Below are 22,660 nucleotides of genomic sequence, written 5' to 3'. Positions count from 1 at the left end.
TGTTCTAGTTTTCATGTTTTAAGCCCAAAAATGATATTCCTAGATTATTTTGATGCATGAAAAACCTAAGAAACATTCAAGATTTTGCAACAAGACATTTGTTTGGAACAAATAACAAAGCTTTTAGGACAACTTTGGAAACCATTTAGGACTCTTAGTTTTCATGAGATTTTTAAAAGAACTTTAAAATATTTGCAAATGAGGTTCATTTTATCCTTGATTGATGCTTTGAGTTTGATTTAGATTTTAGTGTGTACTTAGTGTTGATTTTGAACCTTTTGAAATGGAAACTTGAAGTTCTTTTTAAATTTCCAAAAATGAAGTGTTCCTAACTTTGCATGAATGCATCTAAAACCTTGATGTTGCAAGGATGAAAATGATTGGATTGGTTTAGTTTCACTTGTTAAAAGATTTTTTCTTTTGTGCAAATTTTTAATTTTTTAATGGATTTAAGTATGATTTGGGGGCTCATTTTAAGCACTAAAAAGAAGTGTGTATAATTTTTCTTCCTTAAAAAAAAAAATGGCCAAGATCTCCCACAAGAAGAAGAAGAAGAAGTAGATGGAATAAGAAGAATATAGACAAGAAGAGGAAGAAGAATTCCAAGTGCTTTGTCCACCTATAAGCTTGAAAAATCTGCAAATACTATGAGATAGACTATGAGTTCCTTTGTCTTCTTCATGCTCATGTGGACCTACAAAATAAATTTATACAATCCCACCAATCACAAAAACAAGAAAAATTAGCCAAAATCAGCAAATGACATAAAAAACTTGACTAAAAAATGTAATGAAGATGACCCATGCGGGGTCCCACCGGGCGTGCCAAAATGTATATGAGCAATGTTAGTATGCTAATAGAAACCAAATTTAAATAAAGCTTCTACAAACTAAAAAAAATTCATAAACTTCAAGATAGACTAAAATGAGCTCTCAATTGAGAATATGAGCCATTAATGAGCTCTCTCAATGAGAAGCTCTCTTGTTGAGTAGCTTTGTCTAAATAGATAGGATGTATACTCAAGCTTTATGCTTCAAAAAGGGCTTCAAATGGAGTTGGAATTTGGGTGTGAGTGTATGGTTTTGATGTAAAATGGCTTCTCAAAAAGGCATTATGACTTTACTTCATGGATTGTGTTGAAATGGCTTGGGAGAGGATTCCTTAAATAGGCAAAGGGCTTGAGAGATCAAGGGCTAGGATGCAAGGATGGGAAAAAGCTTATGGAAGGCTTAGATTGCATGAGAGGAGAGCACATGGATTATGCTTCCTTATAGCCAATCAGGGAATGACACATGTCATAGGGTGAGAGGATGGAGGAAAGGGGAAGGATGAGTCAACAAAGGAGGCTCAAGGGATAAAATCTTCATAAAGACCCTCATAATGGCTTGTAAGAGCAATAAAAGTGCTTGGAAGAGTCATTTATGGCTTAGTGGGCTTCATAAAGTTTTATGGTTGAGATATTTTGAGGGAGATGAGAGAAATTTCGACTTGGGCTTGATTAGGAGGGTTTTAAGATTGCTTAGGCTTGTGCAAATTATTAGAGGATGGATTAGGATGGTTTAGAATTAGCTTAGGGATAGGCAAGTGGATGGCATTTAATGAGGGTGGGTGAAGGAGGAGATATTTGTTAACTTTTGCTTGGGTTAGTAAGTCTTAACCCATTTTTAAGGAATGTGACAAGGTTAGGAGGGGATTAGGATTAGGTTTAAAGACATCTTCTAGAAGAGTCTAGACTTTGGATGAGGATAAAGACTTTCTAGAATAGTCTAGAACTTCCTAGGATGAGGATGAAGACTTTCTAGAAGAGTCTAGAACTTCTTAGGATGAGGATAAATTAGATTTTTAGGAAATAAATAAAGTTTTATTTATTTCAAGGGTTTGGGTTGAGGAGATATTTATTAAAACTTTTTAAATAAACATGAGGATTAATATTTAATCTTAATTAAATATTTTGAGTTGGGATTAGGGGTAGGAAATGATGGGATTAGCCTTTAATCAAAATTAAAGGAGGATTAGAAGATTTTGGAAGAGGTTATTGGTCATAAGGAAATTGGCCAAGTTTTGGGCAAAAAATAATTTTTTTATTTATTTTAGGATTTTTGGTCAACTTATTAATTAAATAATTAATAAATAACGAAATAATGTTTAAATAAGATTTAAACATTTTTGGGAGGGATTCCTTAATTAAATATTTTTAATTAAGATAAAGGAATTTAATGGCATAAAAATAAAATAATTAATTAATAAATGATGATGTCATCAGAAATTTTTTAGAAAATAAAAATACTTTATTTTCTAAAGTTTTTTAGGTGTCTACAGTAGGTCCCAAAATAGATGGAGGGGATAAAGGATTCATATTAGGTATGTAAGGACCCAAAATGGATGGAAAGGGTGTGGGATTTAGATAAGGGATATCTGGACCCAAAATGTAGGGTTGGAGATAAGGAGTAGGATGAGATGGCTGGATAGGATGGTAGATAGCTAGGATTATGATGGATATAAAGAGATGACATTGGGTCCCATGGGGCGTGCCAAAATGTATATGAGCAATGTTAGTATGCTAATAGAAACTAAATTTAAATAAAGCTTCTACAAACTAAACAAAATTCATTAACTTCAAGATAGACTAAGATGAGCTCTCCATTGAAAATATGAGCCATTAATGGAATCTCTCAATAAGAATATCTCTTGTTGAGTGTCTTTGTCTAAATAGATAGGATGCATGCTCAAGCTTATGCTTCAAAAAGGGGTTCAAATGGAGTTGGAATTTGGGTGTGAGTGTATGGTTTTGATGTAAAATGCCTTCTTAAAATGGCATTATGACTTTACTTCATGGATTATGTTATTTTGCAAAGGGGAAGGATCCAATTTATAGGCAAGAGGCTTGAGGGATTGAGGGCTAAGATACAAGGATGGGAAAAACCTCATGGAGGGCTCAGATTGCATGAGAAGAGAGCACATGGATTGTGCTTCCTTATAGCCAATCAGGGACTAACACATGTCACAGGGTGAGAGGATGGAGGAAAGGTGAAGGATGAGTCAACAAAGGAGGCTCAATGGGATAAAATCTTCATAAAGACCCTCATAATGGCTTGTAAGAGCAATAAAAGGGCTTGGAAGAGTCATTTATGGCCTAGTGGGCTTCATAAAGTTTTATGGTTAAGATATTTTGAGCGAGATGAGAGAAATTTTGACTTGGGCTTGATTAGGAGGGTTTTAAGCTTCCTTAGGATTGTGCAAATGACTAGAGTATAGATTAGGATGGTTTAGGAATAGCTTAGGGATAGGCAAGTGGATGGAATTTGATGAGGGTGGGTGAAGGAGGAGATATTTGTTAACTTTGGCTTGGGTTAGTAAGTCTTAACCCATGTTCAGAGAATGTGACAAGGTTAGAAGGTGATTAGGATTAGGTTTAAAGACATATTCTAGAAGAGTCTAGAACTTCTTAGGATGAGGATAAATTAGATTTTTAGGAAATAAATAAAGTTTTATTTATTTCAAGGGTTTGGGTTGAGGAGATATTTATTAAAACTTTTTTAATAAACATGAGGATTAATATTTAATCTTAATTAAATATTTTGAGTTGGGATTAGGGGTAGGAAATGATGGGATTAGCCTTTAATCAAAATTAAAGAAAGATTAGAAGATTTTGGAAGAGGTTAGTGGTCTTAAGGAAATTGGCCAAGTTTTGGGCAAAAAATAAATTTTTTATTTATTTTGGGTTTTTTGGTCAATTTATTAATTAAATAATTAATAAATAAGGAAATAATGTTTAAATAAGATTTAAACATTTTTGGGAGGGATTCCTTAATGAAATATTTTTGAATTAAGATAAAGGGATTTAATGGCATAAAAATTAATAAATAAATAAAATAATTAATTAATTAATAAATGATGATGTTATCAGGAATTTTTTAGAAAATAAAAATACTTTATTTTCTAAAGGTTTTTAGATGTCTACACATAGTAGTAGGAAGAAATATTTTTTAGGGAGATAGAGAAAGAGAAAAATTAGAGAGATATTAGCTAAGGAAGAAAAGGTACACAAGAAGTATAAAAAAAGAGCATGAAGTCAGCATGAAGTCTATTAGTAGAGAAACATTTACTTAGAAAGTAGCATACCTTTCTGGTTATAGAAAAAACATATCAAATCAAGTGGAGTTATCAAATTTTGAGGTAACTAAGTTATTACAAAATTTTGAAATTTTGAAGTTTTGTATATAAGCCAAGTCATGGATATGTTATGCTTGAGAGATTAAGGATGATAATATCTACTCAAGTTTTTTTGACACTCATGTTAAAGGAGAAGATTGTTGATCTTATATTGGTTTTGACAAGTGAGTATCAACACATTTAAACCATTTACTTAGTTCATGCCAAACAACTAATTTATGTCAAGCAAAACATGTAAATATTAGACAATAGCAAGTCATATTGAGTGTTCAACCACTCATGTTATGAGTAGATAGACCATGCCAAGTGATTCAAAAGCTGAGTAAATAGTGGATTTTGAGTAATGTAGGCGCCAAGTCATAGTATAAAGATTAGTACATGTTGAGCATTAAAGACTTAAAATGCCAAGTGAAATGGTTTTTGAAATATTTGTTTGTAATGGCACAAACAACTATGTAAACCATTTTTCATCTAACTTAAGATTATATTTCAATATTTTGGAGATAAGGATGAATCTCGAGTTGGATTCCCTATGTAGTTACATGCAACCAATCATAAAATGGGAAGGATTAAGTGAAAACATGGATGAATCTTAGCCATAGATTTGTACCTAACCCTAAGCCACCAAATTCTTCTTAAGGAGGATGAAACCCTAAACTATCAATGAGTGTTTATAAGAATTGAAGGAGTAAAGAGGATAGTTTACATGCACAAATAAAGCATTCATGGTGACATAGAATTTTTGAAGAGAGAGTGAATTATAGAATCAATTAGAGAAGCATAAAGGATAGAGAAAAGGACACAACATTGATACATTTCATCAAGAAGGATTAATAAAAAATTGTTTAGACAAGATTTTTTATCAGGTAAGTAATCGCCAATCGGAGGATCTATGGTGAGACATTTTAAAAGGTGATTTCATTCAATTCTCTTAATAAAGTATTCCTAACAGACTATATGAAATCCTTTAATAGGGTGTTTACTTAGTTGTAAGTTGAAGTCTTCTAACAAGGTGCACTTCTAATAGGGTGTTGAAATCCTCTAATAAGGTGAGACCTAATAGTCTTTGTAAGCCTTTAACAAGGTAGAGATTTCATAGGGTAGATCATGTTACATGGTCAAAACATTGTAACCTTCACTGGATACACTTTATTATTGAAGTATTGAAGATTTGTGGGTGTCATCCCCGCCCTAGTTTTACCTTCACACTTGGAGGGTTTCTAGGTAATTATATATAGTGTTATGTGTGTGAATGCTTACATGTCTACATGATTTAGATGTATATGCTTTACATGTTATTTCATTTTTCTCATTGAATGCATGAGATGGATCTATGGTGAAAGTTTTCTAGTTCAAGTTTGAACTACTAATTCACCCCCTCTATCAAAATTTCACCTTTCCCATTATAATTCCAACACTTGATATCTACATCTAATATTTTAGTGTATCTTGAACTTGCACAGTAAGGTCTTGTGACCCAATCTAGCTCAGTAAGCTCTTTAATTTAGCATCATCACTTGATGATCCTTATACATTATGAATGTTGATTGGATCATTTGACTTGCTAGCTGGAACTAATTTGTAGATGACTTCTTCTGGATCACAATTTGGGTAACCTCCATAGGGAACTAAGTTCAAATGATTGTTCCACCCAACTCATTGACTTACGTGTCATTCACTTCATCATTTTGGCTTGCATTCTCCAGATATTTTGGTACCCAATTCTACCTCATTTTGTTTTTTTGATATTGTCAACTTTGGATTTCTTTTCATCTTTAATTCTTCTTGTGTTCATGTACTTCTTAGAAAGATGTCCAAGTTCTATACAAATAAAACATCTCTTTGTTGTATATATCTCTTTTTCTCATGTAATGTTTTACACAATTTTCTCCTATGTGCCCAAACTCACCATAGTAGTGACATCTACACCATATGTTGTAATCCCATCTAAATATTGCTTTCATAATTTTCTTTTTTGGGTTGCATTTCTTGGTTTTTCACTTTGAAGATTTGTGCCCTTATTTCTTGCAATTGTGATATATTTATTTTAGCTTAGGTTTCTGTATGCATTCATTTTCTCTATGACCATGCTTGTTGCAATTGTAGCACTTTTCATTGTATTTTTCTTTATCATTGCTCCAACATTTGTTTGATGTATGACTAATCTTACAATAATGATTGCAAGTAGGCCTTTTGTTCCTTTGAGCTCCTTATTGAGATTATTCACCTTCATTTGTATATCATAATCTATCTTTTCCTTTGTATCTATATTGATTCTTCTCATTCAATTGATTCATCTTTTTGTGAGATCTTATCATTCTTTCATTGATTTTCTTTTCAATATTGAGATCATTCTATACTCTTTCATTTTCTCTCCTTAGATCGATAAGCTCTTGATGCATCATTGAGTTCAATAATAAAGCCTTATTGCTGAAGGGATAGTTGTTTAATTTCATTATCCTTCTCTTCTATCACTTCTTTTGCTTTGTCTTTTTCTTCCATGACTTCATAATCTGACTCATTGTATTTCTTTCTATCTTTTCAGCTTTCTAACTTCTTCTTGAAGTTTGGAATTTTTCTCCAATAGGTTTTTGATTTCTACATCAACTTCATCTAAATTTCTTTCTAGACATAGGTCTTCAATTTTACTTTCACTATAGAGATTGTCATCCATTTGTATTGCAAGATCTTTCCTTCTTTTCAATGATTGAGAGACTTTCTCCTTTTCTTTCTTCAGCTATCGAATGGCCAATTCTAGATCTAAATTTTCATTCTCAATAGTCTTCTTCAACCTATATACCTCCATTGCCTCTAATATTATCTCAAGCTTTTAAAATTCTGAAGTGAGAACCAAATGCTCTAATACCAATTGTTGGAAATATAAGGTATCCTAAGTTACTAAGAAGGGAGGGGTGAATTAGGAACCAATAAAACTTTATCTTACTTGTCCAATTAATCCTTCATGTAATATTATGATCTAGTTGTGTGCATGAAAGAATGAAAGCAATAAAACATTCATAACATTTTGACACTAGATATGGTGACTCAGAAACCTTCCAATTAGAAAGTAAAAATGGGGTGGGGATGATACCCACAAGCTTTAGTACTGCGTTATAAAGTTAACTTGTTAAGGCTTATAATTGATCACTTCTAGTGATCTTCCATGTTAGGAGAAGTAATGACTATGAGGCCCACCATGTTAGAGGATTTATAAACATACAATGAAGTATTCACTCACTTAGGATATTTAGCAAAAGAATATTAAGTATACCTTGCTAAATAATTTTATTGATGCACCTATTAGGATGAACTAGTGGTTGATCTTTGATCTACAACTCTGATTTTCTAGTTGAGATCTCTTGTATTACAATGATCAACTAACTATGATAGATAAATATCTATTCTCCCTTATACTACTTGTAGCATTCTTCAATTAAAAATTATGTACATCATAATATTATTTTTATATCATGTTTAGATATGTTACAATTAATTACATATCTACCAATCCAAATAACAACTTGCTGGAGTCAACTAGAATACCAATTTCATCATAACTCACAAAGTGGACCCATAACTATAACTTAGATTTTGAAGAAAAACTTAGTGATATTCTAATACATAGAAATCACTATCAATGCTCGATAATCTTTGACACTCAATTGAACTTGAAGTTCAATCCATACTAATCTCTTCCAAGTAGCTCAAACTTGGTCAACACTATGTGACTCAGTGAACACTGAGAAACTTAGTAGCTACTAAATCACTTGGTTGACCTTGGTCAACACTTGATTCACATTGTTAACATTGTAAGCTTGATAGATAAACTAGAACTTGGTTTAACATACCAGAGCTCGATTAACACTATGATCTTCATGAATTCTTTTGAATATCTCAGTAGCCTCTGTTATGCTCAGTTTTCATTGTACATTGTATTTGAAGCTCAATAAAAATTGTAAATTTTGGAAAACATTGTAAACTAACATGGGTGCTTGGTAGACACTACATTTTGAATACTTGGCTAGAGAGGATCTCAAACACTTGGTTAACAATATTGAGTGAGTGATAAGCTTAGTAGCAACTATAGAGCTCAATAGCAATGCAACCAATTGACTAAGTGTTGGGTCACTAAGAGACAAATTGACCTTAATGTCAACATCCTCATAATCTATACCTTCTTTCTTTTAATAAACTTTACATACCAGTCTTTCTTTGTTTCTCACAACCTCAACTTGGTCATTCATCTTACTTTTGAAAACACACTTAGGTCTAATAAAATTCTTATCGTTATCTATAGGAACCGATTTCCATGTGTCATTCTTTTCAATCTGGTCAAATTCTTCTCTCATATCTTTAATCTAGAAATCATCTTTACAAGCTTCATCAACACTCTTTGTCTCTACTTAAGTAATAAAACATACATCATTTCTTTTTACCTCATTCCTTCTTAATACTCCTTTGTAATCTCTACCAATAATTTTACCACTAGGGAGAGTCTTTATTAGATTTCTATTAGGTGTCACTATTTCAACTCTAATTTTAGCTCTAGGTTCACTCCTTGGTTCTTCTCTCCTTTCCACAAATTTTATACCATTATATAAATCTATGTTAGTCTCATTAAATAACTCAACATTATCTTGATTATCCTTTGGATTGATCTCTTCATTAGAATTACAATCAAGCATTCTTTCTTCAATTCCAAACCTATCATTAATCTTAACATTTTCACTCTTAACAGTTGTCTTAGTTCTCTAATTAAAACATCTATAATCTTTTCATTTTGATGAACCACCAAGAAACATAACTTCATTACTTCTTACATCAAACTTTCCAATATCATCTTCTCTCTTAACGTAACACTTCCAAAAATTCTAAAATACTTAACTAAAGGTGCATGTCCAAAACAAAGATCATAGGGAGTCATACCAGTGCCTTGACTAATTTGAACTCTATTCATAGTGTATATTATTGTATTTAAAACTACTTCTCTCTAAAATATCTTTGAAATATTATTCTCAAACATGAAGTCTATTTTTGCCTCTATTACAAATATGCTTCTCTTATCGGCTATACCATTCTCCTTAGGTAATTTAGAGTTTGAAAGTCATCTTTTAATGCCATTCACTTAAAAAAATTGTTAAACCCATTCAAGTTAAATTTTCCACCTCTATCAAATCTTAAACACTTAATCCTCAATCTAGATTCATTTTCAACTCTATTAATAAATATCATAAATATATCAAATTCTACAAATTTCTCTCCAAGACATTCTAACCACATTATCTTAGTAAAATTATCAACAAGAATCATGAAATACTTTTCACCATATAAATCTATTTTCTTTGTAGGACCACTCAACTATGTGCGTACTATGTCTAACATTGCTAATGTTGAAAACTTCTTCCTTGAAAAAGAACTTGTATTCTACTTTTCCTTAACACATTCCTTGCATACCATGTTAGTAGGCTTGACAATTGTGGGAAAATATCTAACATAAAGTGTAGAGATAACTTACACAATGCTATCAATGTTTATGTGATAAAATTGCTTGTACAATAACCAATTATTATCAACCTTATTCATTAAACATGTTATCTTAGTAGGGAGCACATCTAGATCCACTTACCCTATGACCCTATAAGGCACATTTCCCCTTGACTATACCTAGGGTGCTGCCCTATGAACCCTCGAGGGAATTACCCCTTAACCGCTAGAGCTTGGGGGGACTACCCCAAAAACCTGGTAGTAAAATTTAGAGGGAAACAATACCAAATGAACTGGGGAAAAATTAATCTCCAAGTCATATTAGGCTCCCCATTACAACACCTAATAGGGTTGAAATATCCTAAAATGGATTCAAAGTCTCCTAATAGGGACTCATTCTTATTGAATCCTAATAGGCTCCATCCTTTCATAAGTAACATTTATATTAGTACATCATTTTTTGGGTGCTATCCCCACCAATGTTTTTCCTTTGATCAAGGATTTCCCTAGTTGACAAATTTGGTGAAAACCCTTGATCAAAGAGAAAATTGACTCTACTATTTACATGTTTAAAAATTAATAATGATACTGAGAGTTATTTCAATTACATAACTTATTCAATCCTCTCCCTCTTATATCTTTGTGGAATTTACTTTCTAACAATATCACTAATAATTTTCATCATTCTCCCAAAGCATATTGTCCATTCAATGATTGAATTAAGAAAATGTTTTGATGAGTTTACTAACACATCAATGCCTCCTACATCCTTGGAAAAAGATAAATTTGTAAATTCATTTACATATTGGTGAGCTAAGGCCATTAATAAATTATATGAAGTGATAGGACAAATTATTAGATATCATAATATGGATTATTTGAAATTAGCATTGGCAAGTTGGTTAATTCTTTACTCTAGTGTGAGAACTTTGAGAGCTTTCTCACATAGTGCACCATTATTTATATTCTCTATAGTAAGGTGGAAGATCAAATGATGGCCCACAAATGGTCAAGTGATGATGAATATGAAGAATGGGTACAAAGGTATATAGTTATTGATGACTCACCTAATGAGGGCCTACCAAAGTAGCTAGCCTAAGTATTTTTCTTTCAAGGATAACTTGCAGTTAAAGAAAACAAAAGAAGTTATGGGTACCAAAAGTGTCAAAACCAAATTCTTAAAAGGTATAACTACATGTGTTCCTTTTTGTCTCTAATATTTATAATGAAATATCATTTATCTTGTATCAAATTATAAAGTTTCATGTCTCACTCTCCCATCGGTAGTAAATTTGGACCCAATTTTTGACCAATTTTGTTCGAATTTCAATCAAGGTTCGTCTCTATTTTGCTCATCAAAATTTTAACCAAATTATAGGTTGGTAAAAATTTTGACAAATAAATTTTAGGTGGGTCAAAATTTTGATGAATGTATTCATCAAAATTTTGACTAACCTACAATTTGGTCAAAATTTTCATGATAAAAATATCAATGAATTGTGGTCAAAAATTGGGTCCAAATGTACTAGTGCATGTCTAAATTTTATTGTAGTCCTTCACTATAAAAGGATCTCCAAGCCTAGGAGAGAGGGTCCTAGATTCATTTATATGAATTATATTCCATTATTTGATCAGTCCATATGCTGTGTAAATTATTGATTTCATTCTTATAAATCAAAGTAATTTTGGTTGCACTCTATTGTTCTTGTTTTGGGTTTTGACCATATACTCAGATATATTGCATTCAAGAAAATTAATGCAAAGAAGAATTACACAAAGTTCTATTGTTAATAATTTTTCCTTCATATTTTTATTCTCTAATTTTATTTGTTTATGAACAAAAAACAAAAATTAGAATTTTAGTTTGTGTAAAGTTGTATATCTTGTGTTTTTGTGTTTTGGATCCACAAGATCAAGTAAATGTTAAGTATAGTATGATAGAGTTCAATAATTTTAGGATAGGATTTCCTTGAGAAGAAGATTCATGGTGATTTATTGGATTGATTTGCAAAGTAAATGAATAGATCATTTCAATTGTTGTGTATTATCAAATTAAAAAATATCCCACTAAAGAAGACACTGGCCATAGAGTAGATAGTCAAGAAATGTTTAATTAATCTAATCACCTAAACCCTCATTTTTTCCCATTTATATTTGTAAATATGAATTATTATCCCTCTCTTTTCTCATGGAAAGATAGGACACAATGATTAGTTGTTTCATATTGTGTTATCTCACATAAGTGTAGAAGATTTTAAGGTTTATTATCTGCTTAATAAAGGATTAGAGTGAAGGTTTTGTCATTGAGAGAATCAATCAAATCCTAGCTAAAACCACTAAAAGTTTGCAATTTTCAAAGCGTAGGAATAAATCTCACTTTGTTAGTTCATTATTGTTCATGTCAAGATGTGTTAATTATGGGAGTTAGTGGTGCAAGTGCACCTAGGATAAATTGTAGCTCTAAACTTTTGGTTAGCTTGTACTAGCCTTAGCGAAGTTAGATGGACCTTAGAGGGTCATGTTTGTTTTCTCCTAGATGGATTTGACAAGGTTCAATCCATTCTTGTTTTTTTTGAGTTGTTTTTCCTTACTTTTTCTGTGGGTGTTAGGAAACAAAACTAGGATTATGGGTCTTACACCCTAGAAGCTTGAGGAAGGTATGGTTTTAAGAATTTTTTTTTCCTCTATTATTTTTTTACATCCTTTTTCATAGGCTAGATCATGTTGGACCCACATGGAAATTCCCATGTGATAAATGTCCAAAAATTGTAAAATTGCAAAATGTTGTCAGCAACTTTGAAAATTGCATGACAACATTTAGGTAAGAATTTGACATGTTGCAAATATGAGATTGATGGTTACTCTAATGCTTTGAAACCTCTTGGGAAATATAAAAGACCACAAAGTAAACTCATATCAAGGTTTTGAGCTTTGTGGGAAGTCAATTTTTGTTAAGAAAACCATGAAATATAGTTATAGAGAGATAGTTGTATGTTTTCTTGATTGCAAGAATGCATTGATGGATTGAAAGTCTCAACTTTGCTTTGGATTCTTGTAATTATTGTTATTAAAGTACTTTCTAATTTAGATTTCAAGTTTTTTATGTTGAATATAATATTTTTTTGAATATAAGAACTTGTAATCAAATAGTATTATTTTGTCAATGATGTCAAACTTGGTACTTGCTGGTAAGACAATTACTTTTTGGTTTGCAAGCTATCATTTAGTTGATTGATGAAGAGAATTTTAAAAGGATGAGATAACAATAACTCCTAGAAAAGGATTGAGTTGTTTGGTATGTAAAAGAATCACTAAGAACAAGTAAGACACTAATACTATAGTATATTGCTTATCTACTTAAAGGCTTAAATGAAAGATTAATCAAGTTAAGACTGGAAGATCATTAAATAAGAAAAGTGTGTGCCAAGCCTTGTCAAGTAGTTAATGCAAGCCAAGAAGAAATCATTAAAAGCTGAGTGAAAAAAAAAAGAGGTTTTGAGAAAAGATGAAAAATAGTGCAAGTCGAGTGATTGTTAGTATATGCCAAGTAAATTTTAGTTGATGTCGAGCATCTAATACTTTAGTGTTTTCCAAGTGAATATTATAGTTGCCCAGTGATAAAAAATAATGCTAAATCAATGATTTGATGAATCTTAACCAACTATTTTATTTTTTTGAATTGTGTGAAGTATGTGGAAGATAAGTATGATGAGTTGGTGGCACAGAATTTAAGGTAAACCACTTTGAGGCAAATTCAAAGAAGATTGTATAAGAAGTTTCTAGAGTAACCAAATGGAAAAGTGCATAGATTCATTGTATCCTACCTAAACCTAAAATGGATGATTGTGGTTAAGTGAAAAAGATCTTAATTCTCTATTTATAGAGATATATGGTCAAAAGAAAAGGTTATAATATATGAGAACCTAAGGAAGGCAAGGAATCTATGATATTTCTTGATTTAGTGGCCAAATAGAAGTGACTAGAGTTGGCATGCAAAGAAAGAAGGCTTAAGAGTATGAATACTTGTAGGGTGAACAAGTCATCAAAGCTAAAGTGTGTGAATGTCGACCAAAATGAAGGACTGAAACAAAGATCTATAATCTACAAGTGAGTTGTAATTTTTTATCAGATCAAACCTTACTATTGCTTTCTAATCATTGTATTAGTCTAGGCTAAATCCTTCAGATTGAGGTTGACCTAATAGTCATTTATAAATCCTTTAACTAGGTGACATTCTAATGGAATGGTCTAATGTCCTCTAAAAGGGCTCACTCCTAAAAGTGTGATTGAAATATTTTAACTAGGTAACATTCAAAAGTGTGTATTATAACCTTTAACAAGGTTGGCCTTTCATAGGGCCTCACTTTCAAAGAGTGAGAATTAGTAGCATGTTACTGGTGGTTTTTCCCAAATTTGGTTTTCATGTAAAATCCTTGTGTCAAATTGTGTGAATGTTCTTCTATTGTTTCATGCTTACATTTCTACAAAGTTTTTTTGACTTAAGAGGGTAACCAACAAACTTTTACTATTGTATGATCTAACATATGCATATTTGATAAGGTTTTATGGATATGGTTCTGCTAAGTATTGAAAATATTTAGTTTTAAATCTGGACCTTGGATAACTAGAACCAAAAGATCGAGATATCCAAAAGAGAGGTACCCAAGCTAAAATTTCATTAAAATAACCTAAAGATAAAAAATAAAAAGGGTGAATAAGTTTCTAGTGATAGTGTTACATATGAGGATGTAGAATAGCTTTAAGCAATAATATGAAGGAGATTTAACAAAGAAAAATAAAAATTCAAAGGTTAATTACCTATCATGTGTTTTAATTGTAATGAGGTTGGTCATATTGTTGGTAGATGTCTAGAGAAGAAGAATGATAGAAGTAGAGAAAAATACAAAAGTAAAAGAGATGAGGACATCAAATATTACAAAGAAAAATGAAAGAAGTCTTGCTACATTGATGAGAAGGAAACTAGAGATGGATCTAACAACCATGATGATGAAGTGATGTATATTGTAATGAAGGATTATTTGGATGAGGATGAGGCAACTGCACTAGTGTCTTATGTGGAAAAGAGTCACAGATGCATCATTGATAGTGGGTGTTCACATCACATGACTAGAGATAAAAAGTAAGTTCATTACCCTTGATTATTATGATGGAAATAGTGTAAGGTTTGGAAATGATGCACACTATCTAATAAAAGGAAAAGGATCTATCAAAATCACAAAAAATATTGTGTGTGATAACACTTATTATGTAGAAGCACTTTAGTATAATTTTTTGAGTGTGTCACAAATGAATAGTTCAAGTTGAAAAGTTGAGGTTGAGAACAAGGTAGAAAATATCTAAGATACTAATGGGAAAGTAATTGGGAAAGGTGATCACACTAGAGCTAATCTACATTATCTTGATATGAATGATGCTACTTATCTTGTTGTATAATTTGATGATGTGTGGTTATGACACAAGAGGTTATGCCATGTTAACTTTCATTACTTAGTCAGTAGTTGTAAAACGGTATGGATACTCACCCAATGTAAAATATTTTAAGGTATTTTGAAGCAAGTGCTACATTCTTAAGGATTTTAGGAATGGAAAATTAGATGCTAAAAGTGAAGAAGTTATATTCCTTGGTTAGTCCACAAGAAGTAAAACTTATAAGTGTTTAAATATTAACACTAAAAAAGTTGTGGAAAGTGCAAATGTGAAGTTTGATTAATAGAAAAAGGTACATGAAGTTGAACCTATGAAGGAACCTAAAGAGTAAAAATGATTTGTATAATTTTATGAAGGTATGACTATTGATGAAGATGTTTTTAACCATGTTTTAAATCAACAAGAAGTTTCAGTGATCGTTTAGTCACATATAATGAATGTTGAGGTACATTCAGGAATCGAGTTATAGTTAGGAGCTAAGTTACAAAAAGAAGCTGAGGCATGTTCTAATTCTAAGATAAGTGTACATGAAAGAGATGTTGAACTACCTGATAGAGAAGTACATAGTGATTTAGAAGTTAAAAGGCCTATTGAAGGAAAAAGAGAGGAACCAAGATTATCAAAGTATGTCAAAAGACATTACCCTATTGAAAAAATCATAGGAGATAAGGATGCTAGACCAATGACAAGAAATAGGTTGAGAAGTGATACATGTTTGTTAATCATACATGAGCCCAACATAGTGAAAGATACCTTAGAAAATGAGGACTAGAGTAAAGCCATGAAAGAAGAGATTGAATAGATTAAGAAGAACAAGAAATGGACTCTAGTTCTTAGACTAGAGGAAAAGAATGTGATTGGAAACAAGTAAGTGTACAAAAGAAAGTTAGATGAAAATGGTGAAGTAACAAGAAATAAGGAAAGATTAGTTTACAGGGGGTATGCATAAGCAAAATGAATAGACTATAGAGAAACATTTTCTCCTATTCCAAGATTGTAAAGAGTTAGATCTCTTCTTTCTTGCACTATATACAAAGGTTTCAAATTTTATGAAATGGATGTGACATCAACATTCTTAAATCACATATTAGAAGTAGATGTATATATAGAATAGAGAAAAGGATATGTTGATGCTAACAACAAGAACATGGTATGTAGACTATACCAAGATTTATATGGTTTAAAAAGAAAGCCCAAAGAGCATGGTATGAAAGGCTTCAAAATTATCCTATGAAGATTAGTTTTTAGAAGATTGATGATAACAACAATATTTACTTGAACATAGAAGGAGGTAAATGTATTATACAAGCTGAAATTTTTTTTGTTGATATCATATTTGGAGGTCAAGATACTTTATGCAAGGCATTTGCAAATGAAATGAAGAAAGAATTTGAGATGTCTATGTTTGGAGTGATCAAGTTCTTTGTTGGTTTACAAGTATATCAGATGAAATATGGTATATACATCACTCAGTCTAATTACATGAGGGAAATAGTGAAAATTATTGGATTGAAGGATTCCAAACCAATTAGCACACCTATGGTGATAGGATAGAATTTTTCAAAGAATGATGATTCAGCTAATGTGAATCTATAAGGCCCCTTCCCTAGTACCCTATTATGAATCTTAAAAACACAAATATGGTTAGAGATAGGAAGCACAAGGAGAAGAGATTTCATGTTTTGTCACTTATGTATAGAATATGAATCAAATACTATTACCATACACCTTAAGATTGAGCGATGGTAAGAAGGTTCTGGCATCTAAGTATGTCATGATTGGCATGTTCCTTATCAATAATGAAGCCAAGATCTTATTGAGACTAAAATATTTTTAAGTTATTGTTGTGCTAAGTATATTATTTGGAATTACATTAGGATAATAAGATAAGACCCTATGGAATAAAGTCTTGAAGTTCCATAACTTAGAAACTATGTTGATGGGTTCATGATATTTTATTGCCTATTAGGATAATTGAATTAGATGGTTGTTATGGAAAGATGAATCAACACACACCATTATGACATTACTAATAGGCATAGATGAAAATTGTTATGAATTTGGATAAGGGTCTAAAATGGTAGATCTTGATATGATGTAATGTAATAAGTTAATTATTGTGAAAATAGCATTAGGTGGGTATTCACAAGGATATATTTTATGGCCCAATAAAATGTAATGGTTTTATTCTATGATTGATTTTAAACTATGTGACAATGAAAACATCCTGATTAGTTGACATAATTGATACACCTTCTAATGAATTATCTCATAATGATAATGGGATACTATTAGTAATCAAACCATATTTAATGGAATCAAGGATATTAGTTGTGATGTTTACATTTTGATCATTTTGACCTAAGATATGTATTTGGAACTAATTTTCATGTTGGCTGATTTAATAGTATGGATTCAACATTTCATCATTATGGTAGGAAATGGATTATAATGTGGTTTGGCATGTTAATTGGATCATTTGACTAGATATTAATCTTGATATGCAGATTTTAATATTTTAATGCTTTTAAGTGTGAGGCCTCACCCCTAGGCATCATAGCATAGACATTTGATTTACATTTTGATATTCAAGACTTTGATATTTTGACAACTATTCAAGACTTAGATGGACAATGGATTGTTTTATATATTGATTTTGATACTATAGTAGTGTTTTAAACTAGGATATGCACTAAGAACTTGATATTGTGTATGAAATGATTGAACACATATGGATGCAATTTTATGACATGATACTATTAGATTTTGATGTGATGCAAAAATTTAATTTAATTATGATTATTCGTGATATGTAGATAAATGTTAATTTGATTTTGATGATTCATGATACATAGATGAATGGTTATGATATGCAGATAAATGTTAATTTGATTATGATGATTTATGATATGTAGATGTTGATATTCTAATGTTTCAAACTAACTATTAAAATGACACGGGAAGGAAATGGAATTTGAAATATGAAATTAAATGCATTTGTGATATATGTATTTTATATGATCTCCTTGGATTGTTGATGCTCCAGTTTAATGTGCAGGAAGTGAAACCATTGAAATTCCCAGGGGAAACAAGTTCCAAGCCTTGTGAATATAGTTTAACCAAGGTGAATCTTTTGGAGATTCAAAAGATCCATTGTGAAAGTATTTTTCTTCATAAATTTAAGGTTTCTTTCTTGTGGAAATGTTTAATAATAAAGATGCATTAGGAGCATGTCATGGTAATGTGAATGTGTTTTTATGTGTCACTTGACACTTGTGAACTTTGTGTATAATAAACATGACATTTAGGGTTTTGAAGTTGGTGGCAATTTACCCTAAAACTAATTACCCTATTAATGAGTAAGTAAACTCACTTGAAAAAGGGAAGGATGGGTCTCAATCATAATAAATTCTAATTTGGACTTGAGTAGAGTTTTTAGAGGCCATTAGTGGTCCCAAGGTGTATTTTAAGTTAAAATAAGTTACCCATATGATAGTATATCAAGTTAAGGACTTAATTTTGACCATGTGAGTACCTACATACCCTAGGGGTAACCTTTACCCATGCATTCTTTCATCAATTCGAATTTGGAGTTTTCACATGTTTTCTCACATGTCTTCACTAAGTCAAATATAAAAAATTTAGAGGAGACAAGTTTGTAAGAAGAAATGGCTAGGTGTCTTTGCTAAAATAGTTTGTGAGAAGGCCTTATTAGAGAGTCTTGTTAAAATTAGTGGGTTGCTCACCCACTCTAATTTTAGAGAGAGTTAGGTTTTGGAGGGAGACTAAGGGAGCTCTACTACAACTATCATTTCCTTTAGCTTAGGCCAGTTTGTTACTTCAAACCATGTTTCATTTCTTTCTTTTAGTATTGTAAAATAAATCTGCAAGTGTAGAGGATTTTTCAATGGAGCATGCATTGTAATGTAAATCTTGCAATGTGAACATTGGCATTGCATTGTGAAAATGTGAATGTGCTATGTGTTCTTGAAGATTTTCTTGTAGTTTCAATTTATTCTTGATTTTATTGTTTCAATGTAGTGTTGAATGTGTTGGGTGAAGAGCTTAGTTGGGCTCAACATTGTAGTTGAGAGAGTTACCTCATGATAAGGATTTTTTTTATTTCATGAAGTATGCGATCCATTGAAGAAATATACCTGTTGGCGCTCAAAATTGTTGTCTGAATTTTGAGCACTATCGATTAGTTTGAGGCCTATAAATGCTTTGTGAAGCCTATGTACCTAACTGTACCTTTGAACCCCATGAGGTGTTTTATGCTTCTAGAAACTTTCATTTAGTGCGTCTAAGTGTTCCATGAAGTTAAAGCATCATTTTGAACCATTCTGCGAAGTCTTGTTTTGAGTGCATTTCAAATCTGCATTTTACCCCAAGTGTCAAACAGTGACAGGAGGCTGTGTTTGCCATTGAATATTTCACACTCAAAAAAGGTTTTTTGACTTTCCACTTTGAGAGTGTCTAGTGTCCATACCTGAGAACCTATATTCCAGATTTTGAATCATTTCAAATCCATTTGATTAGGTTTTGAATCCCTCGAAGTTGGTCAGTTCCTGTTTTCACACATTTGCAAAATGTTCATAATTCTGGGAAGCCCTGTTTGACCCATAATAACTTTTGACCAAGTTGACCCGAATGATGAAATTCCTTTTGCATTGTATTGCAAACGTCAGAGACTTGTTATGTATCAATTTCTATGTCTTGAAAAATCCGTTTGATCAGTTTTCAAACGTGATTCCAAACGCAATTTGTAACTTTTTACTGGTGTCAGTATTTGCAGATTTGTCAGTACCCCTGTTCGACATGTTATAAATTTGATCCTGTGATTGGCTAGCCTAAATGGATTGTACCATTGTGTTGTGTCCTAGAAATCCTTGAAGTAGACATGTATGCAAAATGTGGAATCTTACACAAGGCAAATGAACTGTTTGGCAAAATGCTTCAAAGAGATGTAGGTTCATGGACTGCAATGATTACAGGGTATGCACAAAATGGTTTTTGCAAGGATGCCTTGAAACTCTTTGAACTAATGAAGCACTCTAGAACATATCCTGATCATTTAAGCCACGCTTGTGTTTTATTAGCATGCAGCCATGCAGGTCTGGTGGATGAGGGCTGCAAATACTTCAATGGCATATGTGATTCTTATTGCATTGTACCTACAACTGATCACTATGTTTGCATGATCGACCTTCTTAGCCATGCTGGCTATCTTAAGGAAACTCTAAGCTATATCATAAAAATGCCAATAAAGCCTGTGGCATTTGTGTGGATGTGTTTTTTTGGTGCATGTAGACCACATGGAAATCTAGGATTAGGAGTATTTGCAGCAACTCATCTTTTTGAGCAGAACCCTACAGATGCCACGATTTATGTTTTTGTATTAAGAAATTTGATAAAAGATAAAGGAATCAAAAAGATGCCCATATGTAGATGGATTGAAATCGATAAACTAGTACATGCTTTTTGTGTGGGAAAATATAGCACACCCATAGACATTGGAGATCCATGCAAAGTGTGGGCAATCTATATTGGCAATTTAAGACACCAAGGCATTTTCCTCTACATAGGAAAATTAATTATTTTTCTGCCACCATTGGGCCAAGTTGGTGATTGCATTTAGATTTTCAAGCATGCCCTCTGGGAAAACAATTAAGTCATCAAAAACCTCTGAGTATGGGTTTACCAGGACATGCAAAGAAGTTTACGTCCTAGATTGTTCACGGCAAATTGCTACGAGAGATGTGTACAGATTGCACTATTTGAAACAAAAATAATGCCCTTGCAAAGATGTTTTGAGATCCTGAGTGAAGCAAGATCTAGCAAATGTGTTTGAGAAGGGACTGCGTTTCATTTCTGGTTCGTAGAAGAAAACAAAATTTTGAGTTCATAGAGATCTAGACCATGTAGGCAGATAGAAGAAGTGGCTTAGATAAGGGTAGAGCATCGACTTGAAATAAAGATTCACGCCACCAGTGAAGCAACCCTACGCAAAGAAAAGACAGAGATAAGATGCAAGAAAAAAAGTTAAAAGCAGCAGGCATATTAACACAAGCTCTCACGCATCAAAAGAAAATAGGGGAAGTGATTGGAAGCAGACTCACGTTGAAAGAGATAGACAAGGAAGCCATCCATGTTTCAAAGAACTCGCAGATTCAACGTTAAGGGTAGAAGGAATCCGCATAGTACAGAGTATGCGAAAAGCAATAATCCCACATTACTCGTAGGAGGGTACCTTTTAATATTTAAATACAATAGCATGCAAAAGGCATTGTGTCTAAAGACAAAGCACTTTTTGTGGAGGCCGTGAGCAATTAAAGTGGGACCCGACCCAGATGAGGTGGACTGATGTCAGCATGAAAAAGCAATATTTTAAACAAACTAACTGGCGTGATGAGGTGGCAGGAAATAGACCAAGGAAGGAGATGGTGACACGTGTCTTGATCGAGCGGGTGTCGCTAACTCGCCAACTGAAAGTGCTCACCGGTTACCATAGCAAGATAGCGACCTCGCAACACGTGGCAGTAGGCCTAGGTCGGGTGATGACATGGTGACTCTGTCAGCGTGCTGAGGTGGTAGTATAGGCTAATTAAATCTGGACATGTGGCAGAGAATAGAAGGTCATGCGGCGAGCAGGTCTCAAGATCACACCAGATCATGCCACGTGGCACAGATCTGACGGTAGGCGCTATGTCGCTATCAAAAGTTGCTCACTAGTTACCATAGCGACATAGCATGAGTGAATCAAAGGATGCCACGTGGCAGAAGCTGGTTGACCCAGATGGAAGGAGAGGGAAATATGAAGGCAAATAAAAATAATAATTTTTATTATTTCCCATTTTTTGAAGTCACGTTCAGGATTTTGAAATCAAATAAAGGATATATTCTAAAGTTTGGACTTTAGAGTATTTTAAATTTTTTTAAATTTTAAATATGAGTTGCAGACCTAAGCATTTTATAGCTAGAGGGGACATTTTCAAATGGCAATTTCAGGCACTTCCAGTAACCAAAATATGAAGTGTTATATATCGCCGGGATCGAGAGAAGATGAACTTTGCGATTCTGGAGTCGGTTTTTGCACAGGTATCAGTCAGTTTGAGCTACACGAGGTTTTCTATCAGGTACCTAAAGTGCAACCATATTCATACCAGGAAGTTCAGATTTTTTTTTTGTTAAGATAATGACCTGGATATCAGTAGAAGGCAATGGAAATGTAGTTAGGGTCGAATTTTTTTTGATTTGCTCAGTAAAACTCATTTTCACTGGCTTTTTCATGGGGCAATCAGATTTTTTGGCAAGTAAAGGGTTTTCATCATTAGGCAAGGATATTTTGCAAGTTTGTTACAGATTAATGATGAAACAAAATCAGATTAGAAGGGATGAGAGAAGAAAGAGGTTTTTTAGTTACAGAGGATTGGATTTCAAGTGGACACCTGGCAATTGCATATCAGATCTAGGAATTCATTTCTTGCTATATCTTTCTTTCTTTTTTCATTTGTATTGGTTCCAATTTTTGTCGCTGAGAAACCAGTTGGTTCCA

The 22,660-nt window shown here is 32.5% G+C and overlaps 1 protein-coding gene across 1 annotated transcript; it reads left to right on the top strand.

Moving 5' to 3' along the window:
- The first annotated feature begins 20,005 nt into the window (after nucleotides 1–20,005).
- LOC149560030 (pentatricopeptide repeat-containing protein At2g03880, mitochondrial-like) lies at nucleotides 20,006–20,743 on the top strand. The gene has a single exon (XM_089827547.1). The coding sequence runs from the start codon at nucleotides 20,006–20,008 to the stop codon at nucleotides 20,741–20,743; it is 738 nt and encodes a 245-aa protein (XP_089683673.1).
- The last annotated feature ends 1,917 nt before the right edge of the window (nucleotides 20,744–22,660 follow it).

The sequence above is a fragment of the Cupressus sempervirens genome, chromosome 4 (assembly GCF_028749045.1).
Source record: "Cupressus sempervirens isolate cs-2001-9-10 chromosome 4, ASM2874904v1, whole genome shotgun sequence".
NCBI classification, from domain to species: Eukaryota; Viridiplantae; Streptophyta; class Pinopsida; order Cupressales; family Cupressaceae; genus Cupressus; species Cupressus sempervirens.
This window is presented reverse-complemented; position numbering and strand designations above follow the sequence as displayed.

Bases quoted from the DNA above. Each gene is read 5' to 3' on its own strand.
- LOC149560030 (XM_089827547.1), top strand. From the start codon at position 20,006: ATGTATGCAAAATGTGGAATCTTACACAAGGCAAATGAACTGTTTGGC.